Raw genomic sequence first — 26,775 nt, forward strand, 5'->3', positions numbered from 1 at the left:
AAGCAAGAGTCGAGTAACAACATTTGACACATGTGACGAGAATCTATTGACGAATCCTTAAATCTTGTTGGTTAATTTGTTGTGTCTGCCTGTTGCTAGGTGAGAAGACGGACGGTCTGATTGGTGTTTCTGAGCTGATTGTGTCGACATCAGTGCAGGGTGTGATCTTCTGCTTGCTCGGAGCACAGCCGCTACTCGTTGTGGGCTTCTCTGGACCCATTCTGGTATTTGAAGAAGCCTTTTACAGTGTAAGTTAAATAGTAAACCAACTCACTAACTACTGACAAGTGTCTCTGGACAATGACTACAATTTAAAATTGTAGTTTATCAATACTTTAGAGGTTCTAATTTTATGAACGTTGTTTAAGTCACTATGAAATAAAAATCATGTTTAAGTGTTTTATAAATGTCTTACAGTATTTGTCCCATTTACACCAGTAACAAGAGCAACATGACATAGTTGATTTTTAGGTATTCTGAAAGGTATTGAGTTTGTTTGGGGGGGTTTCACCACTAATGGCTACTTGGAACACCAATCAATACCCGTGACAAGTCCCTCCTGAGCTTCACCACATAAATATGCCCATCAGACTAACCAACAATCAACGTTTATGTTGTTATGACTTATGTAATGTAATAGTTCAACACAACACTTATTTGTTTTTTTTGCCAAGTTAGGTGATTAGTTTTTATTCCAAAAATGAAGTCAACACTCAAATATGCAGATGTGTTTTGATCAGATTTGATTGACGGTGACCTGCCGACAAGAGCAAACAACTCCACTGTTAGACCCCAACTACATTATGATTCGAACATAGCTAAATCCTGATTTTCAACTGAGACCTCCCTCTTCAAACCAGTAAGCAGAGCACACACAAAACAAAAACTACAGAAATCTCTCATAAAATAATTGAAACTGTTCAAACTTTGGTAGAGCATTGGGCACTGTATACACAGCTTCTGTGTACAGTCACTGGATGCCGTCATCCTGAAAATGTTGGTAAATGTGCTTGTTGTTTACCAGCCAGTCATTTGTCTTTGGAAATGTTTGATATGTTTTTACTGTTTTTATTCCCATGTATTTGACCTTATTCTTTTTTGTCATTGCCTCCTTTTTCTTTCTGCAAAGCACTTAATAACTATAAGAAAATTTCTATTAAATAAAGTTTATTATTATCATCCTACTTACCTACAGAAAGGTCCTCCTCCTCCTCCTCCTCACATGTCTCTTGCCCACTGAGCCTTGGCTGACGTTAGTGTGTCCGCAGTCAATTCATAATCTGGGTCTGAATCGTCTTAATTCATTGTTGTTTTCATCCTCAACATCAATATCGCTCCCCTCGCTCAAGTCGTCAGCCATTGTCACTGTCTGAAGCTTTAGAAACTTTTTTTGTTTTGCAATTTCACCTTGAATTCATGTATTTCAGCAAATCGCAATGCATTTCATCAACCATGTGTCTTGAAAACGATATCGTCCCATCAATGGGAGAAGCAAGCAAACCTGGTCTTAAAGGGGTATACACGCAAATGTTGCATCCAGTGTGAAAGTGTCTCAGTGGTTTCTTGGCTCTGTGTCCTCACAGTTCTGCAAAGCAAACGACATGGAGTACCTGACGGGCCGCGTCTGGATCGGGTTTTGGCTCATCATCATCGTGATCGTCACAGTGGCCTTCGAGGGAAGCTTCCTGGTCCGCTTCGTCTCCCGCTTCACCCAGGAGATCTTCTCCTTCCTCATCTCCCTCATCTTCATCTGCGAGACCTTCATCAAGCTCATCAGAGTACGTCCGAGACCTGAAATAACAAGTCCTGCTTACAAAAAGTTTTTGTTGGCATGCTGGGGGTTCACGTTGCAGACACTAAACTGAACAGACTAATGCTTGGACTGTATTCAAACCTCAGTTGAAGCAAGTGCGAGTGTACATGAAATCTTTTCTGATTGATTGGCCTTGAAAGTTAAATGGATTAAAAGTTTAACTTTTCTCCAGGCTTATTTTGGAAAGTTTGCTATTTTTATGAGTTTTATGGCACAGACTTGAAAGGCGTCTGACTTCAGGAAAATCTAATTTTCCAGAAAGTGTGGTTGTGCTACCTAAAAGAGTGCTAAATGATAATCCCTCTTAGGAAGGTGGGTGTATGTGTGTGCATACATACAGATGGGTGACAAATTAGGAAAAACCAACATGAAGTGTCTCAGTACATTTATTCATTTTAGCTGACGCTTTTATCCAAAGTGACTTACAATTGCTATACATGTCAGAGGTCGCACACCTCTGGAGCAACTAGGGGTTAAGTGTCTTGCTCAGGGACACGATGGTGGATGTCTCACAGTGGGAATCGAACCCAGGTCTCCCACACCAAAGGCAACCGTCTTATCTATGCACCATCACCACCCCAAGTCAGTATGGAGTCAGACCTCCACGAGCCTTCAGTACAGCTTCAACGCTCCATGCCAACAAGATATTCCCTCATTTAAATATACAACCTTTATTTAATCAGGTCATCTCATTGAGATTGAGGTCTCTTTTGCAAGAGAGACCTGAGAACAACAGAGATAACAAAAGGTCATGCAGTATCAGAGACAGTCAACAGACATCACTAAATAGATTTTATATTATATCATTTGGTCTCGTGGAGATGGTGGTGAAGAGCAATGTCTTACATGTTGATCAAAAGTCCAGGTGCACGGAAGCATCTGCATTAGATATGTTTCTCTACTTGTTTATTCAGCATTTTCATTTAATTGGTTCCTGTCTGTCTGTCTGTCTGTCTGTATGTTCTGAAGTGAAATATTACATTAATTTGAACCCTCTGTGTCATCGGGCAGATTTTCAAGGAGCACCCACTGAAAAGTTGCTCCCTCGACAACAGCACTGCCTCACCGGAAAATAACACCCTCGTGCCAAGCAACAGCACCCAGCCTGTGACAGTGACGGTCCAAGGCCAGCCCAACACTGCACTGCTCTCTCTGGTTCTAATGGCCGGAACATTTTTCATTGCTTTCTACCTGCGCAAGTTCAAGAACAGTGCGTTCTTCCCTGGAAGGGTGAGGAGCTTTAAAAAAAAATCAGTCCTGCGACATTAAGCCCATAAATGTTAACCCCATATTGATTTAAGCCTCTATCATCATGTATCATAGATCAGTGAATTGTTGCATCCAAACCTCTTAAGTGTCAAAGTACAATGAAATATGAGGACAAACTCAGTTGAGCCATTACACCTTGCAGTCTAAAGAACAAAGTAAAAACAACATATAAGGCGTTTAAATACTGAGCTTTCAATGAGATGTTATGCAGATTTTGTTACAGATTGAGAGAGCTTCTGTTTCCGGTCTTTGTGCTAAGCTAAGCTAAACAGCTGCTATAGAGTAGATAGAGTAGTTTCATATTTTCCAAAATGTTAAACTGTTCCTTTAAAGACTGGGAATCGGAAACATTGGATGTGGTGAGACTGACTGAGATTTTTGGCCACTAAATGGACGCTTGTGTACTATTTTCAAGACCAAGAATGAGCTTTCAGTCTTGAAATACTCTCATTTGTTTTCATAAAATAAGAAAAAGACAATATCCATGTCCAGCCAGAATATAATCTGTAATACAGACTACACTGCTTATCATTCTTGGATTCAACATAAATTGCTAGTTGTGCTCAAACTTTTACATCTTGTGGGGTTCAGTTTCGCAGGATTATAGGAGATTTTGGCGTACCGATTGCCATCCTCATCATGGTCCTGGTGGATTACAGTATAAAGGACACATACACGCAGGTAAGTCTCAAATACCAACACTTATCTTGCTCTCCATCTTATGTAAATGTGATTTTCTGTTGTGGATCTATTCTGTACACGCAACATACAGACATTACATGTCCGTCGCCTTTATTGCTTAATGTTCTTGTTTGAATTAATGGCAAATATTTATAAAACAGACGATCATGATATTCTTCCTCTTTGCTGCCATGCTCATTCCTGTCTTTGTCCTCTTTCCAGAAACTGAGTGTTCCTAATGGTTTCTCTGTGACGAATCCTGACAAACGTGGCTGGATAATCAGTCCACTGGGTACGAAGGGTGACTTCCCCATCTGGATGATGTTTGCCTGCTGTTTTCCCGCTCTGCTGGTTTTCATCCTCATCTTCATGGAGACTCAAATCACCACGTGAGTCGCAACAAGCAGGAATGTCCTCAGAATTTCTCCACATTATAAAATAGTTGTGTCCCATGACGACATTTGAAGAGTCAGTTTGTTTTGATTTATGCTAAAATATCATTCGTCAAACGTAGCTAATCTCTGCTGAACAACATGAAACTGATAACAGGATCTTAAAGTTGTATTTATAGTTTTACACATGATAATGTTGCAGTTTCCAAATAATTTAAAAATAGTAATTAAAGTACACTTTGTTTATACAGCACCTCTCATACAAAAACAGGCAGTAAAATAGTGAATGCATTAAAGGACATTTAATTAATTAACGTTACAGTTTCTGAACTACATAACATTTTTATTGTAAAGAAAACAATGGTCGGCATCATATCCACAGCCCCATGTCACCCACCTCTGTATGATGTTGAAGTAAATGAAGTAAATAAATTATAATCAAATTATTGCCATTGCAAAAATATGTATAAATATCTGCTTCAGTATTGCTCACAACTGCAGTAGTGATAAGACCAATTAATTGGTCAGCCGGTAAATCGGTATAGCATTAAATATATATGTTGTGTATATATATGTTGTTATACTATGGAGAATAATGCAGTTGAATGACTCCACTTCTGACAAACTGAGCCCCACTCACCAGTAACGTTCTGAAATCTAACCCAATGTATTTTTCTATTTCATAAATTCATAAAAAATCTTAAACAACATGTTTTTGGCTAAGATAACATATTTAGATTGTATTCTGCATTGAAAAATGGAATTATATATTCATTGTCTTTGTTTTGATATCAGCATTTTATATCGGCCCTGCTCTCTAAATATCAGTATCAGCCACTGAAAAACCCATATCGGTGGGCCACTAGACTGCAGTATTTATATTTCTAAATTGCATTGTATACAATATTAATGTAGAAGAAGACTGTTAAAGTACAGAAGCCCTGAGCGGACATCCATTCAAACATTGTTTTCCTGTGATAACGGGAAAATTTTCTCGTGATCTCGAGACAACAAACCATAGCTGAATACAGGGGTCGGCTGGTGCGTTTCTTTTGGATAATTTCAGACTACTCAAAGTGGGACTGGTTAGTTCAGTTGGTAGAGCACAGGACTCATAACCCAAGGATTGTGTGTTTGACTCCAGCTCTCAGTGACTTTTTTTTTTTCTTCTTTTGTGTGTTTTTTTTGTTATTATCCTCTTTAGCAAAGTTGTTATTAAGAGATTCAGGGGAATCAAATCACACATTTCCCGACGGCTATCTCAAAGGTTCCCTTATAGACCTCAGGAAATGTGTAATATTAAATGGATTCCCCTGAATGAGAAGCACAGGAATTTCCTCTGCCTGGGAATGATGGGGAAATGAAAAGGCTGATGGATTTGGACCAATTGCAGGGATGCACATAGTTCAGCATGTGATTTATTGTGGGCATGTGAAACAGTCTCTTCATAAGAACTTTGTTGAAGAGGATTATGAAAACTCCAAGAGTATGAGCGCTGTGCTCTACCAACTAAGCTAAACACTCACACAGACAATCGGACTGAAATTACCATTAAACCACTGTGTTAAACTACTGTTTTGTTATCTCGAGATCACGAGAACATTATCCTGTTATCACGGGAAAACGGAGTAAAAAAATATTTGAATGGATGGCAGCTTAGGGCTTCCGTATTAAAGAAATGATGATTGTAAAACAGTGTTTATGCTCCGTCAGAAGACACTGAATAAATCAAAGTAAAAGAAAAAAACACAATTGCAACGCAGCCGCCTGCTATGAACACATCAACAAACTTATCCTGTGAATTAGAAGCTGACGATCCAAACCCTGTCGTTTACGTCTCCCTGCAGGCTCATTGTGAGTAAGAAGGAGCGGATGCTGGTGAAAGGTTCTGGTTTCCATCTGGACCTGCTGCTGATTGTGGTGCTGGGCGGCAGCTCGGCTCTGTTCGGCCTGCCGTGGATGGCCGCCGCGACCGTTCGCTCGGTGACCCACGTCAACGCCCTAACTGTCATGAGCAAAGCCGTCGCCCCCGGAGACAAGCCTCGCATCCAGGAGGTGAAGGAGCAGAGGGTCACCGGGCTCCTGGTGGCCGTCTTGGTTGGTGAGTCTCAGACATTGAAATCTGAGTGTGTCACCTTTGTCCTAACTTTTAACCTCCTGTAAAAATATTTAGCATATATTTTTGCATTACTTCCTCTCCCCAGGTATGTCCATCGTGATAGGTGACCTGCTGCGTCAGATCCCCCTGGCAGTGCTGTTTGGTATCTTCCTCTACATGGGTGTGATGTCCCTGAATGGCATCCAGCTGACAGAGCGGATGATGCTGCTGCTTATGCCACCAAAGTATCACCCCGATCACTCCTACGTACGCAAGGTAAGAGGAGTGCTATTTTGTCCTTTAGGCTGAGAAGACACGTGTTTTTACATAAAATGATGAAGTTTCAGGTTCAAGAAATAATAATGGCATGATGATAAAAATCACTTTAGATAATTCTTCTATTTACATGATAAATTATAAGATAAAGGGTTGCAGGGGCTCTTTTCACCATTTTTAGATAAAATATATATTAAATTATGTTTAAAGTACAAAAATAATAATTTTCACATTTAGGAATAAAACATATGAAAGAATAATGATGCAACTAATATTTTAAGGATTGATTCATCTGTCAAATGTTTAGTCAATAAAATGTTATGAAAAATGTTTTAAAATATTGAGAAAAACCAGGAACCTGTAAATGTTTGGAATATAAGTGACTTGAACGATTATTGAATGACTAATTGTTTACTCGTTTCAGTGCTAGAAGGTCCTGTATGTAAGTTTTAGTGGCATCTAGTGGTGAGGGTTGCAAATTGTACCCAACGACCCAGTCACCGCTCACCCCTCCCTTTGCAAGCGCACAGGAGAAGCTACGGTGGCCGACACACTCTGTCGGCTCTTGTGCTAAGTAATACATCCCCCATTTGTCCAAATTCCACTTCTCTTCTTACTTCTAATAAACCAGACTACTACTACTACTTCGTATGCATTCAACATAATGATGAAACGCGCTCTGTAGAGCAGTTTGTCCTTTTGGGCTACTGTAGAAACATGGCGACTTCCATGTAAGAGGACCCGCGGTGTATGTAGATAGAAATGACTCATTCTAAGGTAATAAAAACATAACAGTTCAATATGTAAGGTCTTTATACACCACATAGTTGTACATTATATTGCATTTATGTCAGTAGATCCTCCTGAATACCACACATTGGACCTTTAAGCAGTCTTAACTGTATATAATGTGAACCACAAAACGGCACTACAAGATGTCCACAGTGATGCTTTTATCATTGAGTTTTATCCGCTCTCACACTAGTGCTGGTGAGAGTTTTTGTAAACAATCTCTGTTTCCTCCAGGTCCGTACGCTGCGTATGCATCTGTTCACCTGCATCCAGCTAGTGTGTTTGGCAGTCCTGTGGGCTGTCATGTCGACTCAGGCGTCGCTGGCTTTCCCCTTCGTCCTCCTCCTCACCATCCCTGTGAAGATTTTCCTGCTGCGCCGCATCTTTAATGTCAGAGAGATTGCATGTGTAAGTTAACCACTGGAGGGTGCAATGTGCTGCTTTCCACACCTGCATCCTTACCAACATCATGTCATAAATGTATTTAGGAAACAGAAGATTACTATAAAAGGCAATATTCTTTAAATTCTGAATTACTAATTTGCTTCACAAAATCTGTACCCGCGTGACTGACTGACTTTTAAATTGTTGTACATTTGCAACAAAAATTAATCCTTTTTTAAAATGTATAAATTTAAACTTACTATTGCTATAGATGTCAGAGGTCACACATCTCTGGAGCAACTCGGGGTTAAATGTCTTGCTCAGGGACACATTGGTGTTTCACAGTGGATTTGACACGGGTCTCTCTCACCAAAGGCATGTGTCTTATCCACTGCGCCATCACCACCCCTTTTCTTTACTTTTATATTATAAAGTCTAATAAGAGTTAGAGGAATATTTAGGTGATATAGGTTATAGCAAAGGAATAAAGAGATAAATGAGATTATTTGATTGTTATTTTATTAGTTTATGTTGCAAACCCCAGTTTGATAATTATTCATTTTATTTGTGTACTTATTTATTTATATATAAAAAACATGTGAACATATTTAAATATTTCTAATGCTACTACCATGTTAAATTAAATTAATAAATGTTCCAAAATAAAATCCAATAAATCTCTTCTCCCTCCTCCAGCTGGATGCGGACGACGTAGAGCCGAAGTTTGACGAGCGCGAGTGTCATGATGAGTACTCTGAGATGCAGATGCCGGTGTAACCTGCAACAAGTCTTTGTGTTGCCACGTAACTCCTCATAGCAGACACCAAAATCTGTCAGTCACTCTACCAACCAATGAGTTCTTCAAACAAGTTGATGCCGCAGCATTGTTTATTATCACTGAGATATAAACGTACAGTATGTCGGGGGTCTGGTTTGTTGTCACTTTGGTCAAATTTTAACTATTTAAGTAGCTTTTTATAAGATTGCTGTGGGCTTTTCTGTCCGTTAACAGCGCTTTGTGGCACAAAGAATGAAGTCCAACTGAGGAGATCAACCAGTCGGTAGCTTGTGTTCACAGATAAAACACTTTTAAAAACATATATATATATATGTATGTTTCAGGGGACGAGAGATTCCAAATCAAATGATGCGATCTCGAGCTCAAAATTAAACACGATTTCAGTAGATAGATTTGCAAGACTGAAAGGTTGCTCTGATTCACATTGAATATGTGGAGGATACATGGGATTTATTATTTTATATTAACATGCTGAGTTATTGCTTTTCTAGTTAGTTTTAAGTTCACCAAGCGCCTTATGAAAGAAATAAAGTTATACTGAGAGGTGTTTTTTTTTTTTTTTTTTTACCTCATTCTGTCTTATTTTAGACAGATGATCACTTTACCCGCCTCCCGAAGCTCGTAGCACTTTTTTTAGATACCAATGACTATATTTTATGTAATCATTTTATCTCCTGAGCCTCCCCTTAAATCCCTTAAATATCAGTGTATGCTTTAGTTTGCTTCTTTAATAACTATCTGTGATTGATCTTTTACCATACTTTTTTTTTGGTACTCGCTACGTAAACGCTGATGCCAGTTAGGCTTTTATGTCAAATTCTGTACCTGCAATGGATTAAGATCACCAGCAGAGGGAGATCTCGCAGGACTTTGATGATTCACCAAAAGAAAAAACAGTAAATGAAAATGCAATTTCTCATTACACTAATGCCATGACATCTTGCTTGTTACCATAACACATTTTTTTAGTAGAAAATTAGCACAGTGGTGTAATAAATATACTCTAATGCACATGTTTAGGGCACTAATGCACTAATGTTGAGTTTGTTTTGATGTCTCTGGTTGATTTATGGGGATCACTGTAATTTATTGGATTGGAAGTGCCAAATGTCTCGTGTAAATAGTTTTATGATCAGAACAAATAAGCTGCAGTTTAGTCATCTCACGTCTCCTAACATTGTTGTTGTTCCTTGAAGTAAGTTTCAGTCTAAATTAACATAATTTCAAAGTATATCATTCCTTGTTTTATCATAATTTTGCTTCTTTTTTTTTTAGCAGCGACTAATTGTTTAAACATTTCGTTCATTCTCATATGAACTCGGTTGACCAAATTTCCACACAAACTGTGTAGACAATCTCAATATTCATGCATTACTGAGAGGGAAGGCTTTTAAAAATATATATTAATGTATTTTCTTTTTGTTTTGTGTCATGTTGTATCAGTGTGACATGGATTGGTCAAAGCTTTGACTGTGTCAAATAACTTAAATTTTCAGTCCTCTGTTACTCTCAAGTGTGTATTTCAGACACTACTTTTCCGTCTGAACTGTCCCATCTCAGCCTGACTGTAGTTGGGATATTGTGCCTGTTTGATGTCACAAAGGCGCACAAAATCTCAAGTGCCTGTGGGACCATGAAGTGTCTGTTGTGTTGTGTATGGCCGACACGTGTTACAATAGTTTGCACTTTGGAGACGCTCATAAATCAAACATCTCTCCATTATTTATCTGTTGCAATATGAGGCATTATTGCTGCTGTTAAAAACTTATTTGGAGTATGTCACAGAATCTTTTTTGTTTTGTAACATCACACACACATTTAGCTGCGTCACGGCCATGGACAATAAAGGGGATGTCAATGAGAAGTAGGCAGTAGCGTCAGTTTTATGTTTGCTCATTGTGGCTGTGGATGAAGGTAGACTGTGTATGCCAAAGTATCTGTCAAAGTCGTGAAATGCTGACATGATATATTGTTCCATTTCAAATGCAATACAAAGTCCTAGAGGCAATTGCTGATGTCCCCTTGTACATTAATGGTTGAAATATTGATGACGAATAAAAGTTATTTTCTATTTATCCTGACTGCTGTTCCGTCGTGTTTTCTATGAATGTAAGAGACAACGCATGCAAAAAGACAAAAGGAAATGAATAAAATGTCAAGGGATGAACATGCCTGGACTAAACTTCTGTAAACTAACTGGTGAAAGTGTTTTCTAAGTTGCGGTGCACTGAACTTATGTTGAAATCTGCATGTGAAGTGATGGGGTGTGTTTCCAGACTCTGTTCTCCCAGGAAAAAGAGGGCTGGATGTTCTTTTCTGAGTGAGGAAAACAACACAGTGGGTGGTACGTTGCTCTATCCCCACACCCGCATTGTTGCAGACACAAAGAGAAAGATGGCTGCTTTATTAGTATTGCTATTCAGCGTTGGAGCCTTGTTCTTTTCCTCTAATGCACAGCAGGCTTACAAAAATCTCCCTGAAAGCTACAAAAAAGGAGTTGATCTAACCCTGGAGAAGCTCAACTCTCATGATGGGCTCCAGCACCACTTTCTCTTCCTCAGAAGTATCATAAAGTCAGACATTGAGGTAATGTACAGTAAGTCTGCTCTTTACAGTCAGTGTTTATCTTTTGTTGTGCTGTGGCTCATTGAGTGGTTTTCTGTGTGAGTCAAAATGTCAGGAAAAGCTTTAATCAGCAAAGAATGTGGTAGGAAAACTCCTATAGGGTCAGAGCTAACTACTTCTCTTTCTCTTCAGGCTGGCTTTGATGTGAGCTTCTTCTACCACCGCTTCTACGTTAAAGCCACCAAGTGTCAAAAAGGAACCGTTGACTCCACAGCGTGTCAGTTCAGAAATGACAGAGTAAGTTTAGGCTGTTTTCAAGTTACTGAACTCAAATGTTGAACGCCAGGGCGAATGCCTGTTCTAACTTGTCTGTGCTGTTTTGTTTGTGTGCATTCATGCAGCCGCTGATAGACTGTGCAGTCTGTTACAAAACATTTCGAGGAGAAATTGAACAGGAGCCCAAACCGTATGTTAACTGTGTCCACAAACCAGCTCTTACAGAGGTTAGTCTGTTTACTGGAAGGTTTTACGTTTGTTAATGATTTCATCCAGAAAAACAAAAAACACACTGCACTCCATTTAACTTCTTCTTTCTGAATAACAGGAGATGAAGGCGGGGAGAGTAGAGCACTGCAACACCATGGGTTACAGTAGCGGAGCTCCAACTCTTCTGGCATCAAGAGGAACAGAGTGAATACTTGGGTGATTGATTTAGTTTCTGTTGTTTTTTTTAACTAAAAGCAGACTCCTACATTGTTGTTAATGTGTACACAACCTCATATGTTTTTATTACATTTGAGTGAGAAATTTTAGTCAAATCTTCAGTAATTTATGCAAAATGATCAATAAAGTTTAATTTGTTAACAATCAAAAGTTTCTTTGTTTTCCCAGAGTGAGTATGCAATTGGTATGAATGGGCTACTTGGTCCTAATTTGTCTAAGGTCAGTATTTAAAAGGATAAGGCTTGGGATTGTTAATGAATCCCGTAAAAAGTCCAGAACCAACAATGCGTCTCTCATTACTTTACAACTTCCCATTTCCAAGGCAATGACCTCATCTTTTCACTCTTCCAAGAAAAGCAAAAAAATGCTTTCTCCACATAACATGAATGATAAACATGAGTTTAAAAAAGCCACAATCACTCTGGCTTTTGGACTTAAACGTAGCACTAAGGCTGGATTACCAACCAGGCAAAGTGGGTAGCTCTCCTGGGGCCTCAGGCCCTAAAAAACAGGTCCAGGTTTCAGTTGATAAGATTAATTAGACTAATTGCAAATTTGTTTTGAGCTTTGCACCACTAAAGTACAATATCAACCAATGTGAGCATAATAAAAATATATTTTAGCCCTTCTTATAGAGGGGCCCTTTGTTAACTTATAGTTTAAGTTTGTAATGCAGTCACATGGTGAATATTCCAGTAATGTTGTAAATTGTTATTTCAGCAAACGTTATTTATTTCAGCCCTAACATAAGAATCTTGGGAGAATGCAAAGAAGAGTCACATTTGTAAAAGTGGTATAATTGTGTTCAGTGTTTTCAATGATTACATTGAATCAATCTTAACATGTTGTGGGATTGTTTGCAGTTGTGTTCAGAGGGTATATTCACTGTATATTTTATTTTTCCTGTCAACATTTTGACTATGTGATCGGTGATGCCCCCCCCTGTTGTTATGTGGTTATGTATGCGCACGAGAGGCTCCCTTTCAGTCTGCGTTTAAAGCTGAAAGAGACATTGTATGTTAACAGATCGTTTTGCTAATAAAAGCAAATCCAGTTGCTAATATGTGGTACTACAACTATGTTCTGGAAGAGCAGTGTCTTATAGTGTTATAAGAAAAAGTTTGTACTATAATGCGTTTTGAAGTATTTTAACTTAGCGTGACAACGTTATATTCGAGGTCCCACCACCTCAATGGAGTCGCGCAGCACGACCCGTGGCATTATGGGAGATGTAGTTTTCTTTATGGTTTTTACAGAGAACGAATTTGTGCTATTTTGTTACTTCTCTAAGGATGTGTGTGTGTGTGTGTGTGTGTGTGTGTGTGTGTGTGTGTGTGCGCGCGCGCTCATACATAACCATTGTAATTGTGTCACCCTGTGATGAGTCCCTGTCACATGTGTATCATTGCAGACAAATTCACTAAAGAAAGATCCTGAGAGCTGTGGTGTTGTGGTGATTTTGTGGTGTGTCCTGAACTTGCTGCATTCCTATATCAAGTTGTGTTTAAGCACAACTGCCTCAAACTAGTAGATACACAGTGAACAGATACAATCATTAGCTACTTTTCAGATTAGGTTTTTCCATCAAAAAACTATGATACACTTCTAAAATCATTGTAATAGATTAAACTGGTGCTTCCCAACCTTTTTTGTCTTTCCCAAGTAATCATCTCATGACACCTCAGATCCATCCTGTGATCCTTTGTGGGGGATCCAACCCTTAAGCTGGGAATCACTGGTAAACTTTAACTCTTTACTGGTAAACTACTAAACTGTATACAAAGTAGGTAAAACTAGCTCCACTGACAGACATCAACAGTAAAAAAACAAATCATTTAACAATCTAATAATGTATTTTATACAGTATATCACGTCATCGCATAGGGTACATTTACTTTTAATACTCAAAGTGCATTTTGCTCATAATACTTGTGTACTTTTACATAGGATTCTGAATGCAGGACTTTTACTTGTAGTGGAGTACTGTATTTTAACACTGTAGTATTGATGCTTTTGTTTATCTTATCTTAATACTTCCACTGGCTTATATGGATAAACAAGTGTTGAAGTTGTTTGGTTTGGTGGTCAAAAGAACCCTGATTGTGTGTGAATTAATGTGCAGTCAGTTTCATTTGGGAGTTAAGAGTTTTTTAACCGACCCTATCAGCTGTATTGAAAGAAACCACCCATTTCCTGTAAGTGACCCAGTTTCCTGTTAATGCAACAACAACAGAGCTAATGAAGCCAAAAGAGTTCATTCACCTACTAATCACTGCTGACCTTTTTTATTTGTAGTGCGGCCAAAGGTATTTCATGGCATGCTGGGCCCATTTCCAGGACTTGGATTACTAATCCAAGGGCTTCGCTTTAATAATGTTTAGGGATATGACAGTAATTCCACTTCTGGCAAGCAGTCTCTTCTGAGGAAACTCCCCATTGGGAATGTGTTTGTTAAGATAGCTGGGTCTTTTGGGAACTTGGGGATAATAAGTAAACAGCCGGTGCTGGAAGCTTGTTGATGGTGAGTGTGCTTAGTTTCCTTCCTTACTCATACAGCCATAATAGGACTTGTTTTGGATGTGAGTATTGATCCCGTAGGGGGAAGAGCGTGTTCACCCTCTGAGTCAAGCTGATATCCTAACACACTCTGAGGAAGATGGCTGCTGGGTTGCTGTTGCTGGTTTTTGCTGGAGCTGTGCTGTGCTCTACCGAGGCTCAGGACCCTTACAATGAGCTGCCCGATAACTACAAGAAGGGAGTGGATCTGGCGTTACAGAATCTCAACTCCCATGCCGGGGTGCACCACCATTTTCTCTTCCTGAAAAGTCTGCAGAAGTCAGAAATCGAGGTAAACCTGGAGTTTATGGTTTTATATTTAAGTTATCTTATCTTGGCCTCAATAACAAAGTTGGATATCTCTGTTTATTACACTTCTATATCAGGCTTGTTTGGTTTATAATTGCATTGTTCATGAGAAACATTCGTAGCAGCTACAGTGAATATGGAGAGTAATGACATAGCAGATTTTAAGCAAATGTTTTGTAATAAGTAAAAAAAATGACTGAAGTTCTGCTTTAGATTCGCCCTGTTTTCATCTGGATCTGCATTAAGAATTTGGCACTCTCACTCTGCCTTCATGGACTTCTGGCTCGTACTTGTTTCCACATCTGCTTTGAATCAAGTGCACTTTTAATCTTCAAATTTCACCATTTTTCTTTGTCTTTGCTGGAATGTTAAAATCAGTGTTCAGGTCAGAGAAAAAGAGTCCCACCGTCCTCCAATCAAACTTGTGTAAATTGGCAGCAAATCAGCAATATGTTTTTACTCCTCAGCTCTCACGTGATTATATTAACGATTATATATTGATATATTGCAGATATCCAACAATAATAAGTCACAATGTTTCTTCCTATAAGAGTTTATCTTGTCTGGCGTGAAGCCTGGTTTCCATTGTTGAAGTAGTTTCTTTAGATATCAGCTCATATTTGTCTGATAACAGATAATATAATATTGTGGGAGCTGAGGATTAAAAACAAATTGCTTCCTCATGAAGTCAAGGTACATGGATTTGCCCCAAGGTTACAAGTAGGATCTCTGGCTTTGAGTGGCTTTCCACTGTACTTTGTCAAGTATAAGGTCTGATATTTTGAGATGGATCTAACTGCAGACCTCCCTCCTGAGGCCCTAGTTCTGTGAGCCAATGGGGATTGAGCATGAGAAGTGGGATCTGTTGTAATAAGTAGGCTAAGCAAACTTTCACTTATTTCACCGCAACAGTCCACCAAAATCTGCTATTTGTATGATTTGCACTTGTAAGAGTGTATTTTTACACAGTAATGTTGCTACTTTTACTTACTTACTTTAATTTAGCTTAAACATTTGAAAATGAATCAGTGCTGACTAGAAAGGAGGAGTGCTTTGTGTCTCATATACTGCATTTGCTCTGTTGCAGTCTGGATTTGGTGTGAGATACCTCTACCACCACTTTTACCTAAAACCCACCAAGTGTCCCAAAGGAACAAACGAGTCAGACCCTCAGAGATGCCCTTTCAGGAACGACAGAGTGAGAAAATCTCAAAAGGAGAAGCATTCATTTCAAATACATATGTACAGTATTCAAAAAATCAACAGCCTCCTCATGTTTTTTTATGTTTTCACAGCCACTGATGGACTGTGCAGTTTGCTACAAAACAGCAGGTGACCAGATAGAATCAAGTCCCAAGCCATACGTTCACTGTATCCAGAAACCAAGACTCACACAGGTATTCTTGCTCATGTCCTGTCTTGTTATTGCCTGCCTGTGTAGGGAGAATATTTCTGCACTAAACACTGGAGCTTTTCAGCTTTTAGGATATATACCATAGCCCCCTATGAGTTGTTTTTTGTGTGTGTTAAATCTTTCTAAATGTTCTAATGTCATGCTGTGTTTGTTAGAAAATCTAAATTAAAACATCATATAATACATACAACATATAACTCTTCTCCAGTGTACCATGCTTTATTCCCTCGCCAAAATGTTTGTGGCTATCTTGCCTTCATCAGGGTGGGGTCGTCTGAGATTCTGTCCCATGTGCTTTCAACCACATTTTTCAAATACTTTAAAAAATAAGTTTTTCTATACTCAAATCTTTTGCACCTTTTAATATGTACAAATTAGCCTATAACTGTTTCAGAATCATTCTGCACATCAAAGTCTGTTTACAGCTCTTAGGGAGTCTCCAGGAGCTTGTGGCTTAAGGCTACAAGTTTGAAAATGAAAGTAATCTGGGTGTGGAGTTAGAAAGAATGCAGCTTACCAGACCTCTGTAGCTGCTGCTCCACTCTGCTTGAGGTTAATGATTCGAGGCTACTTTAGCTACAGGCATAACACACCCGAATCCCACTAGCTTTTGACAAGGAAGAATGAAAAAGAAAATATTTCTGCATCAATTTGGATCCTATGATTTAAATTCTGCAACAAGAGCCCGACAGTGTCAAATTGGTACTCAAATTAGTAGTCTTTTAACACATCCTTCCCTTATCTAAACTTCCAGTTGTCCTTTTTTTTATTTTTCCTTTCTTTAACCATCTCAGGTTTAAAGTTTAGAAACCCAATGTAGAAATGCCTCATAAGGAGCAGATTCTCTAAAACCTCTCCTTTCTTTCACAAACATAATTTCTCAATTCTTACATATTTAAGGAAGGAGTCTGGATTATTTATTTTCCCTAATGCAACTGGGTAGATCTTTACTTTTATGTTTCTGCCGTTCTTTGTCTAACATCTCTCAACATATGCTTTACCATATGGAACAAATAATTGACACCCTTTGAGGTTCATGAAATCACTCACTTGGAAACCTAAAACAACCTCCACCCTGATGAAGGTAAAACTGCAGTTTGGTGAGGTGAATGAAGCCTGATCTACTGGAGATGAGTCAGATCTATTAGAAATTATGGGAACATCTGTGTAGTCTGTGTTGCTTCCTGTACACAAATGATGCCTGTTTACTCTTTTTTCAGGAAATGAGCATAATCAGGACGGACCACTGCAAGAAAATGAGTTACAATAGTGGAGCTCCTACACTGTTGGCTGTGTCTACTGGCTAAAACAAAATAAAAATGTGTAGCAAAAATAACACGATTCATAACATGTAGCCAAAGAATCAGTATTTAACCTGTAGCATTTGTATTTCACTAGAGCAAGGTAACTTTGATATGCCAACAGTTTCTCGTCCAGGCGTCACTTATTGTATGAAAATACAAAAACAGCAAATCTCCACATTCAAAGTGTCTGTCTGTTGTTTGCCTACAATATTGATCTCATCAGATGCTGGTGATTCAACCTCACTTTAAGCTTGTATCTGCTGTGAGAAATTTGTTCCTTCTTTGCTCGTAAAGTCACTGCATTCCAGATGTAATACTGTGTAATAAAGAAAGAAAAAAACATGTTAGCATGTATCTGTGTTGTGTTTAGACTTGTTAGAGAACCAGATTCTACACCCGACAAACCCTTTCACTTTCATTCAGTGTTTACCTTCTGCATGGGATGGGTGGGCGTGTTGACAGTATATGTGCGGTGGGGATTTCAGTACACGGATATGCAACCAACAATAATAAAACCAAAAAATACTATTTAGCATCACACAAATCCATCGGTTAAAATTGGTTAAGTTGCAGTTATTACTGTAATATTCTCATGACTGATGTCTTCTTCGAATATCTATTTGGTTAGACACAGGGGTGTGAGAGCCTGTGAGATACTTTTTACTTTATAAAAAAAAAGTCTTCAGTCAGAGACTGATAAACATCAGTGATAAAATCCTACAGGAAGTTATTCCCACTGCAATTAAAATACACCCATTTGCACAGATATAGTTGGAGAGACATAGGCTGAATTTCTTACTTCTATTTATGTAGGCTATTTAGTTTGAATGAATAGGTAATTATAGAGTTATAGTTAATTATAGCCTACTTCATGAGTGATTTGTGTAATTTTGTGTCTTGTAACTGTGATTTTTATTTTTATTTTATTTAAACCGATGCTACTAGAACATTGTTTCCCTTTTGGTGATGACTCTGTGTCCAATCACATCTCCCTGAAAGGCTGGTCACTGATGGGATAAAAGGATAAAACTGAAAGTTTGCAGTAATAAGATTTAAATAACCTGCCTAGAAGGGAGTGCTTGTGGATAAAGGGAGGCTAATGAGCCATCATACATATTTAAATAGTGTTTGCTGTGCACCATTTCTTTCCCTCTCGTTTCAAGACTGTGTGCGTGAAAACAACCAGTACTAAGTAAAGCTGTTATTTGTTGTTAGTTTACATTTTGTATGGTAATCTCATCCGACACTGCTGCTCGTGTGTTGTAGTTTCTTCAATGACGAAGCATAGTAGGCCTAGTTGCCAAACGTTTGTTAATGCCTGTCTCATATCCCTGTGTGTTTTAAATGTTTAATCACTGTATAATGCCGTATATTAATGGAGGTGTTGCCTCATTAGCTCATTACTTTGTAGTTCTCTGCACAATGTAAGCAGCGTTCATTTCTGTGCTATGTAAATGTGGCCTGTATAGCAGTGGTTATCAAAGTGATAGGACCAGGACCAGGGGTCCTTCAGGGGGTTCCAGGGGGTCCCCAGCAAAAAGAGGAATTGTTTATTTTCACTATAATTGCATTCATTAACAACGCAATTACTATTTTACTTTATATATATATGTCACCAAAGAAAATTCATAGTTAACCTGCTTGGCAATAAAGCTGATCGTGATTCTAAAAGTAAAATTTCTATCAGATCGGAGCACTAGGACAAAACCTTATCAAATGGGGGTCCGTGATCTAATTAGATGGATACATCACATACTTTATTCTTGTCGCAGAATTATGAGCAGAAACTACTTATCCAGAAATGATGAGCTCCGCAGGGGCGACTACCTGATGTCCAACAACGGGGAGTGGACAGCTGTTTTCCAGGTGAATTACTCATAACAATTCTGCTCTTAAGACACATATCAGGATGTATGATACATCTATCTGTGTAAAAGTAAATGCAAAAGTAAAAGCACAAGTGTTTTTGTGGAAATGCACATTCTTCCTCTTTTTCTGCCTGCAGGATGACGGTGACTTTGACCTTTGAACGTTCATTTTTATTTCTTCACCGGCAGTACTGGCAAAACATACACAAGCTGTTCGTAATGCGGCACCGAGAACACACACTTAAATCCGACCATGGCTACATCTAACGACTGCAGCTTCTTCTAATGTGGCTTTCTGACATATGTCACAGCTTATCCTGCCCCTACTGGCAATGCTAAGAAACATAATTGAACATTTCAGTATACTAGACTATTAAACAACATGTTAAATTAGAATAACTGGCTTGTATTACACACACAAAAAAAACACATTTACCAGTGCCATATTAGCAGGGACAGAATGTTGCTGCAGTGGAAAACCAATCCCAAAGACTTTGTTGACAAGAGGCAGATTCCATATAGCCTGGGTGCAGTGGACAGGAAACTAATTAAATATTTTAATTTAACTTCCTGCCAAGAGTGGAAGCATGTATTGCAACCAAAAAAACAGGTTTTCCATCTTACTTAATGACTGAGGTTTAAGCAAACAGTAAGTTTGTGTATGCACATCCAGGAACCCAGTGTCAGTTGCTGGAATGTTTACACAATCAGATCTGAAAGTTGATATGGTGAGAAAAGTAACTGTCAGTTTCGGGGGTGTATCTCACTTTTAAAGAGGTAGTATTATGCTCATATTCAGGTTAAAAAACGGGCCTCTATCAGGTCTGCAAATTGGGTATATAATACTGGCGAGACCAGAAATCGGCCCCCAAAGGTCAGCTTTTTTTCTTCAACCAACAATGGTGGGACCGGTCGGGCCCGCAGCTTAGAGGGCTATGCCTATACTCATAGAATCTGGGGTTACAATAAGTAACCAAAGTTCTACTTCGTATAGGCTTCGCCCTCTAAGAGCTGTCGCTATTGGGAGAAGGGCGAAGCCAGATGTAGTCAATGTCCACTGGACTGATGGAGTTCTGGCTCAAGTGATTTTGAAGTTATTTGCATCTCAGCAGGGAAAGGAAATGTTGGGCTGCTGCCTGTATACAAGGAGCAGGATTTGGCTGGACTGCCAATGGAAAACCAGGAACGAGTGTTGGTCAGGCCGCTGATGAGAACCAGTCAGGACTGGTGGTACAGAATAACATAGTCTTTGGGTGTTAATCAGCTGAATCTCTGGTTAGATGGATAGCAAAGTCTCTGGAGCTCTAATCAGTTGAGTCCCTGGGAGGGTAATTCAATAAATCTCTGGGGAACTGGCCAGCAAAGTTTCTGTGGTGCTGGCCAAATTTTTTTGGCAAATCATCCAAAAACAATTCAATTCAATTCAATTTTATTTATATAGCGCCAAATCACAACAACAGTTATCTCACAGCGCTTTTCATAAAAGAGCAGGTCTAGACCGTACTCTGTGATGCTATTTACAGAAGCCCAACAGTTCCCACCAAGAGCAAGCACTAGACGACAGAGGCAAGGAAAAACTTCCTTTTAAGAGGCAGAAACCTTGAGCTGAACCATGGCTCAGGGTGGGCGGCCATCTGCCTCGACCGGTTGGGGTGAGAGAGAGAGAGAGAGAGAGAGAAGGCAGCCTACACAATATACACACAGAGGTACAGACAGTAAAGGTGATGTTGCTATAGACTAAATGAAAAATGGTACAGATATTTATAGTAGTGTTAATGGTAACAGTCGTAATGTTAATGATTATAATAACAATAGGACTAGTAACAATAGTAGTTGCAGCAGAGGGTGTCGAGCAGGAATACAGGGCAGCATGTGACCCGCAGCCACAGATCCAGACTCCACAGCTCCAGAGCCAGAAAACCTGCAGGAAGTGATAGGAGGAGAGAGGAGAGGGACGAGAAAGCACAAGACTACCAGAAGACTACAATGAGGTCCACAGAGGAGACTACCTGATATCCTACAACAAGCAGTGGAAGGCTATCTTCCAGGTGAGTAAACCTGATTTTCTGCTAGGGCTGGACAATAAAACAATAACAATAATTATCGCGATATACTTTTTTCAATAACAATATAACAAATAATCAATAAATATTCAATAAATTTTTGATTTTATTCACTTGAGTGATAAACCAATTGGGATTTATTTTTTTATTGAGATTTTTATTTTGTTGAGTAAAAAAAACTGAATAAAGCTTTTGCTTAATTTTACTGAAAAATATTTTAAATATATAATATTTTAATTGTTGTGAATGCTCTACCTCAGATTTGTGAAGTGATTCACTGTTTGGCCTCAAGTGTTGATCATAAAGAAGAGTTTAAACCAAATCAGGTTTCTTCAACTTTCACTTGAAAGAAATAATGATTTGATACTTGATAATTATTGATATCAAAAGATATGAAACTTTTTGTCGTGATAAAATTTTTGGCTATATCGTCCACCCTTATTTTCTGCATTCAAGAAGCCCAAAAATGCATACATTATTTACCAGCTTTTTTGAGAGAGCCTTTATTGGGAAACAATTTTGATAAAAGCAAAATGTCTCCATTTCTTCCTGTAGGATGATGGTAACTTTGTCATCTCTGACTGGAAGTCTGTGTGGGCTTCAGAGACTTACGGAGCAGATGTTGTCTGTGCACACAGGATGATGTGGCTAACTGGTGTATATACGTGACATTACTCCTGATATTACGTGATGGTCTGAATTTCATCTGTTGTATTTATTCTGCCTTAAGGCATTAAATGTTTGTTGTAACTGATTATTGTAAAATATGTTTTCATTACGGTCAGTTTTTCCAATAAGGTATATAATTCACAAAAATAAAATGAATTGTGTCGTTAGGAATAAGGTGGCACGCTTGTGGTTATGAGTGGACACTAAATCTTGTAACTATTGAACTCCTCCCTTTTTTAATGCAAAACACAATATTGATTTTTCTCATTACACGTTCCAGTTTTGTCCATTCTCAGCCTGGGAATCACATATATTAGCATGGTAGTTTATGCAGCATGTGAAAACAAATATTTTCAGTTCTATATTAGGAACATGACATTTTGTTAACACTTTTAAACATTGTTGCTATGTATATATAAGTTATATAAGACCACTTCCAAGACTTTGTTGACAAGTCGGCAGTTTTAATTTACAAAAACAGGTTTTCAATCATACTTATCGCAAAACAGTTTGTGTACGCACATACAGTATAGTAACCAAGAGTGTCAGATGCTGGGATGTTTGCACCATCAGATCTGATAATTGCTGTGGTGAAAAAAGTGTCAGTTTCAGGGGTGTATCTAACCTTTGTATATGCTGAAATCTCTGCCAAAGTGCATTGAGAGTCATCCATTGGGTTGTGTTTAGACTTGTTAAAGACCAACATTCTTCATAAACTACTGTATTCTACTTGGGAGGGAGCAGAGTTGCATCTTGTACTCTGATGAGAGGAAAAGTTTTATCACAAATTTTGTTGAGGCCAGAAGGATGTGAAAGTTGGCTCTATCTGTTTTAATTTAAGTTCCATAACAGGTACATAATCTTGGTATTTTGCAGCTGGGCTCATATGTAGTAGTTACTTACTGGATCTAGTAGCCACTCAGGCCTTTATCGAAGTCTTCAAGAAGGGCTGCAGCTCTCCGTGTTTAACAGATCCAGATAGTCCCCCAACCAGTTATATATCGCAAAAATAGAGGGTTCACACTCCAGGAGTTTCCTGTTCATCATGTAGGATTTTATTCATACCAAAACTGACTTGGATAAAAAAAAAATTTAAAAATCACTTCTGGACACACAACAGACACAAGAACCCCTGCTAAAACAATAACAGGCACACATTCAATTGGGTAGTACCTCTAAGTTAGTGAAATAGGAAATAAAGGGTTGCCATTTGTGGAAAAATTTGACTGTACATTAACGCATATTTAATTTTCTCAAGTTCCAGAAAATGACATCTTTGAGCCACCGGGAGATATAAGGATATTTGGCCGACTTCCAATGTAGCAATAAGGGATGTCTTGCTAGTTAGGATGTGAAAGCTATAATTTCCTTTTGTGTAGGTTTAAGTACAAGTGAGGGGTCAAAGATCCCAAATATAGCAATCAGAAGGGAAAACAGAGGACATAATAGTAAAATAATCTGCCCAGAAACTTTTCAGATCAGGGCAAAGAAAAAACATGTGGCTAAGGTGACAGGGAGAGCCATGGCATTTATCACATTTATTGTCCACATCCGGATACAATTCAGATAGTCTAGACTTGGAGAAATGTACCCTATATAAGACCTTAAATTGAATAATTCCAAGACGAGCACAAGAGGTGGTAGATCGTATCCTCTCTATGGCTTGTTCCCAGGAGTCCTCATGTATTTGTATTCCCAGTTCCGTTTTCATATACACTTAAGTTTACCATTAGAGCGGTTGCTAAAAGCTAAGATAATGTCACACAGCTTTGAAATTATTCCTCTGTGATAAGGAACAAATGAAAGCATGGTTTCCCACCCCTGTTCTGAAGGTATAGAGGGGAAATTAGGGACTATGCTCGTAATCTGCCCAGCAACAGCATGGTGATTCGTGGAGTTTAATGACAAAACACTGGGGTCACACAATCATGCACTGACCTACACTTTTGTTTTATGACTTGACGATGTATACTGGGTCAGGGAGAGATAGAGAGTCAGACTTCATGAACTGACCCAGCTTGTTGGTTGTCAGGGAAAGGAAGACTCAAAACCCAGAGCTCTGTAAGCTTTATTCATTTACTTGTAATAAAACTGATTAACTTTGACCAAAAACGCATTCTCCTATTGCTTCATTAAAGAACACGCAGGACCAAGGAGCTAATTCATAGGAATTTGCATCTTCGCATTGACTTCAGTGTGAACTGTTGGACTGTGACTTTAAATTACCCTTTTTAAACTATGTGTAGTCCTTGGTCCTGCATGTTCTTTCAAAGTGTAGGTCAGTCCATGATTGGCCCACGTCCTCTGACCCCAATGTTTGTCATCTGACTCCACGAATCACCATGCTGTTGCTGGGCAGATTACGAGCGTAGTTCCTGAAATGAGATATCTTGGAGAAAAGATCTTTTGTACCACATTCCAAACCACCCCTCACCCATTGTTCAAGTCTCCTTGCTTGTCCATGCAGAGACCCCCTGTTTCTGCACCTCTTCAAAAACACACACACATCAGGTCTAGTTTAATAAATGATAAACCAACATATAAACATCTACCTATAAAATACATCAGAGATAAATATAAGAAAACAATACTAGTGGTTACCCTGAGTAATACAAAAATCAAACAATCATAATCTCTCAAGTCCCCCTTTTAGTCTCATGAAAATGAGACCAATCAACAACTGTCAGCCCATAGTTACACTGGGGACTCCTCTTCTTCGTTTCCCTCTCCCAGCCATGCCATCACCTTTGCCTGGACCACTTGTTAGGGAGAGGAGCATTCTCTTTCTCCACAGCTGCAACAATTGTTCGCTCACAGAGGGACCTGATGCAAGGAATACAACAACAACCACACAATCCCACACACGCAATCATACTCACATGGTCTGCTGGTTGTTTGGTACCCCTGCCTCTCAGACCGTCCTCTCACCAGAATATTGGTACCACAATCATACATACAATTAATAAAACAATACACAAAAACCATCCCCTTTGGAAGAGCCCGTTGTCTGGGATGTACATCATTCTGAAAAACAATATCACACAAGATTATAATAAAAATAAAAACAGGTACACAAAATAAATGAATCAAAGGTATAAGTAAAAGCAAGCTAAATCCTTCAAGAGTTCGGGGACTGTCCTCTCATATGTATCCTGGCAAAACTTTTTCCAGGAGAGTACTTATACCTCGCTCACCTACTCACCAGAACCTCTTCCGCTGCGTTAAAGGTAATAAATCAAAAAATGAATCAAAGGAAATGAATAAAAGTGAGTTCAATATGTCTCTAAGTTCATTGAGTCTCTCTTATTTGTTCGAGGGTCCTAGCGGGAGGATCTGTTTCTGCACACTGGCTCCAATGGTACCAGGTTTCTCCTTTCCCATGCAGCTTCACTGCATGCAAAGGCCTCTCTGTCACCTTGTAGGGTCCTGTCCACCTTGGCTCAGACCACTTCTGCTTGATCACCTTCAGTAAAACCCACTCCGTGGATGGCGATGTCCCTTCGTCCGACACACGATTTGCTGCTGGAGAAAGCTGACACCAATGCTGTTAGTTGATCATAACAAGGTTTATACCTTACTGGGCTTTCACCTGCTTCCTCAGTGAGCAGTCCAGCTCCCGGTCCCGGGAACTGTTGTCCTGTCGTAAACTCATAAGGAGTAAACCCTGTCATTGAGTTAATTGTGCAGATGGACATTAGGACCATTGGAAGAGCTTCTACCCAGCTCAGTTTAGTTTGTGCACACACTTTACCAATTTTTGCTTTGATGTTTTGATTCATCCTTTCCACTTTCCCTTGGGATTGAGGATGATACACTGTACCAAATGCATGTTTCAGGCCTAATGCTTTCTCCACAGCCTGCAGGTCTTTGTTTTTGAAATGTGTGCCATTGTCTGACCTTACTGTCTTTGGAAATCCATGCATTGGAATGTACTGATTAATTCACCACTGTTCTTACATCCTCTGACTTATTTTGTTATTTTTTATTTTTTTGTTTTTAATCTTTATTTAACCAGGAAGTCCCATTGAGATTCAGAATCTCTTTTACAAGAGAGACCTGGGAGTTTGCAGGTACTGCTTCTGGCCAGCCAGTGTATGCATCCACTGCTACCAACAGATACCTGTACCCATTCACCCTTTCCACCCTGTGTAGTCAATAATAATTTCTTTCCCTGGCATTTTTGGTAAGGGAAATTTACCCTCAAGCGGTTTTATTGTTGGTAGAACATTGTATCCAGTACATATGTGACACTCTCTGATATGGTTCTCAATCATAGCTGGTAGAAATGGGTGCCACCAGTTGGTTAAATGTCTTTGCATTGGTGCTTTTCCACAATGCGTCAACCCGTGTGCTTCCTGTAGCATAGAAGCTATCAGTCCTGGCGGTAACACTGGTCTCCCATCCGGAAACCTCCACATCCCATTCTCACCAATCACTGCGCCTTCCACACGGTCCATTCCTGTGGAGACGCTTTCTGCTGTTCAATTATTAACATATTTACATCACACGAAGGTAGCAAGTCGTACACAGTTTTCTCTGCTTGCATCATCATGTAACTGGTAGTATAGCCTGCTGTTCTTTTAGCTGCCTCATCTGCTGCCTGATTTCCCTTGGCTATGGTGCTATCTGTCCTATCATGACCTTTACACTTCATGACGGCTAGTGCTGTCGGCTTCATTAGCACTTCCGCAAGTCTCTTAACATCCTTCTCATGTTTGATGGATGTTTTAGCTCCTGTTAAGAACCCTGATCTGATCCACTGACTCAACTCCACCTGAATTGCTCTGTCTCGCACTGCAT

At 39.1% G+C, this 26,775-nt stretch overlaps 1 protein-coding gene across 2 annotated transcripts in view; it reads left to right on the plus strand.

Moving 5' to 3' along the window:
- Nucleotides 1-10,585, plus strand: part of slc4a2b (solute carrier family 4 member 2b) — a 46,807-nt gene extending 36,222 nt beyond the window's left edge. For both annotated transcript variants that reach the window (XM_038730548.1, XM_038730558.1), the window contains 9 exons: nt 100-248; nt 1,584-1,778; nt 2,825-3,043; nt 3,674-3,763; nt 3,986-4,152; nt 6,003-6,256; nt 6,360-6,529; nt 7,556-7,729; nt 8,402-10,585. In XM_038730548.1, coding sequence (XP_038586476.1) covers nt 100-248; nt 1,584-1,778; nt 2,825-3,043; nt 3,674-3,763; nt 3,986-4,152; nt 6,003-6,256; nt 6,360-6,529; nt 7,556-7,729; nt 8,402-8,482 — 1,499 coding nt within the window. In that variant the 3' untranslated portion in view covers nt 8,483-10,585. The remainder of the gene's footprint in view (nt 1-99; nt 249-1,583; nt 1,779-2,824; nt 3,044-3,673; nt 3,764-3,985; nt 4,153-6,002; nt 6,257-6,359; nt 6,530-7,555; nt 7,730-8,401) is intronic.
- Nucleotides 10,586-26,775: the final 16,190 nt, after the last annotated feature.

This window comes from Micropterus salmoides, unplaced genomic scaffold (genome assembly GCF_014851395.1).
Source record: "Micropterus salmoides isolate LMB-PRFRI ecotype aquatic unplaced genomic scaffold, ASM1485139v1 Ms_hic_scaffold_1, whole genome shotgun sequence".
NCBI lineage: Eukaryota > Metazoa > Chordata > Actinopteri > Centrarchiformes > Centrarchidae > Micropterus > Micropterus salmoides.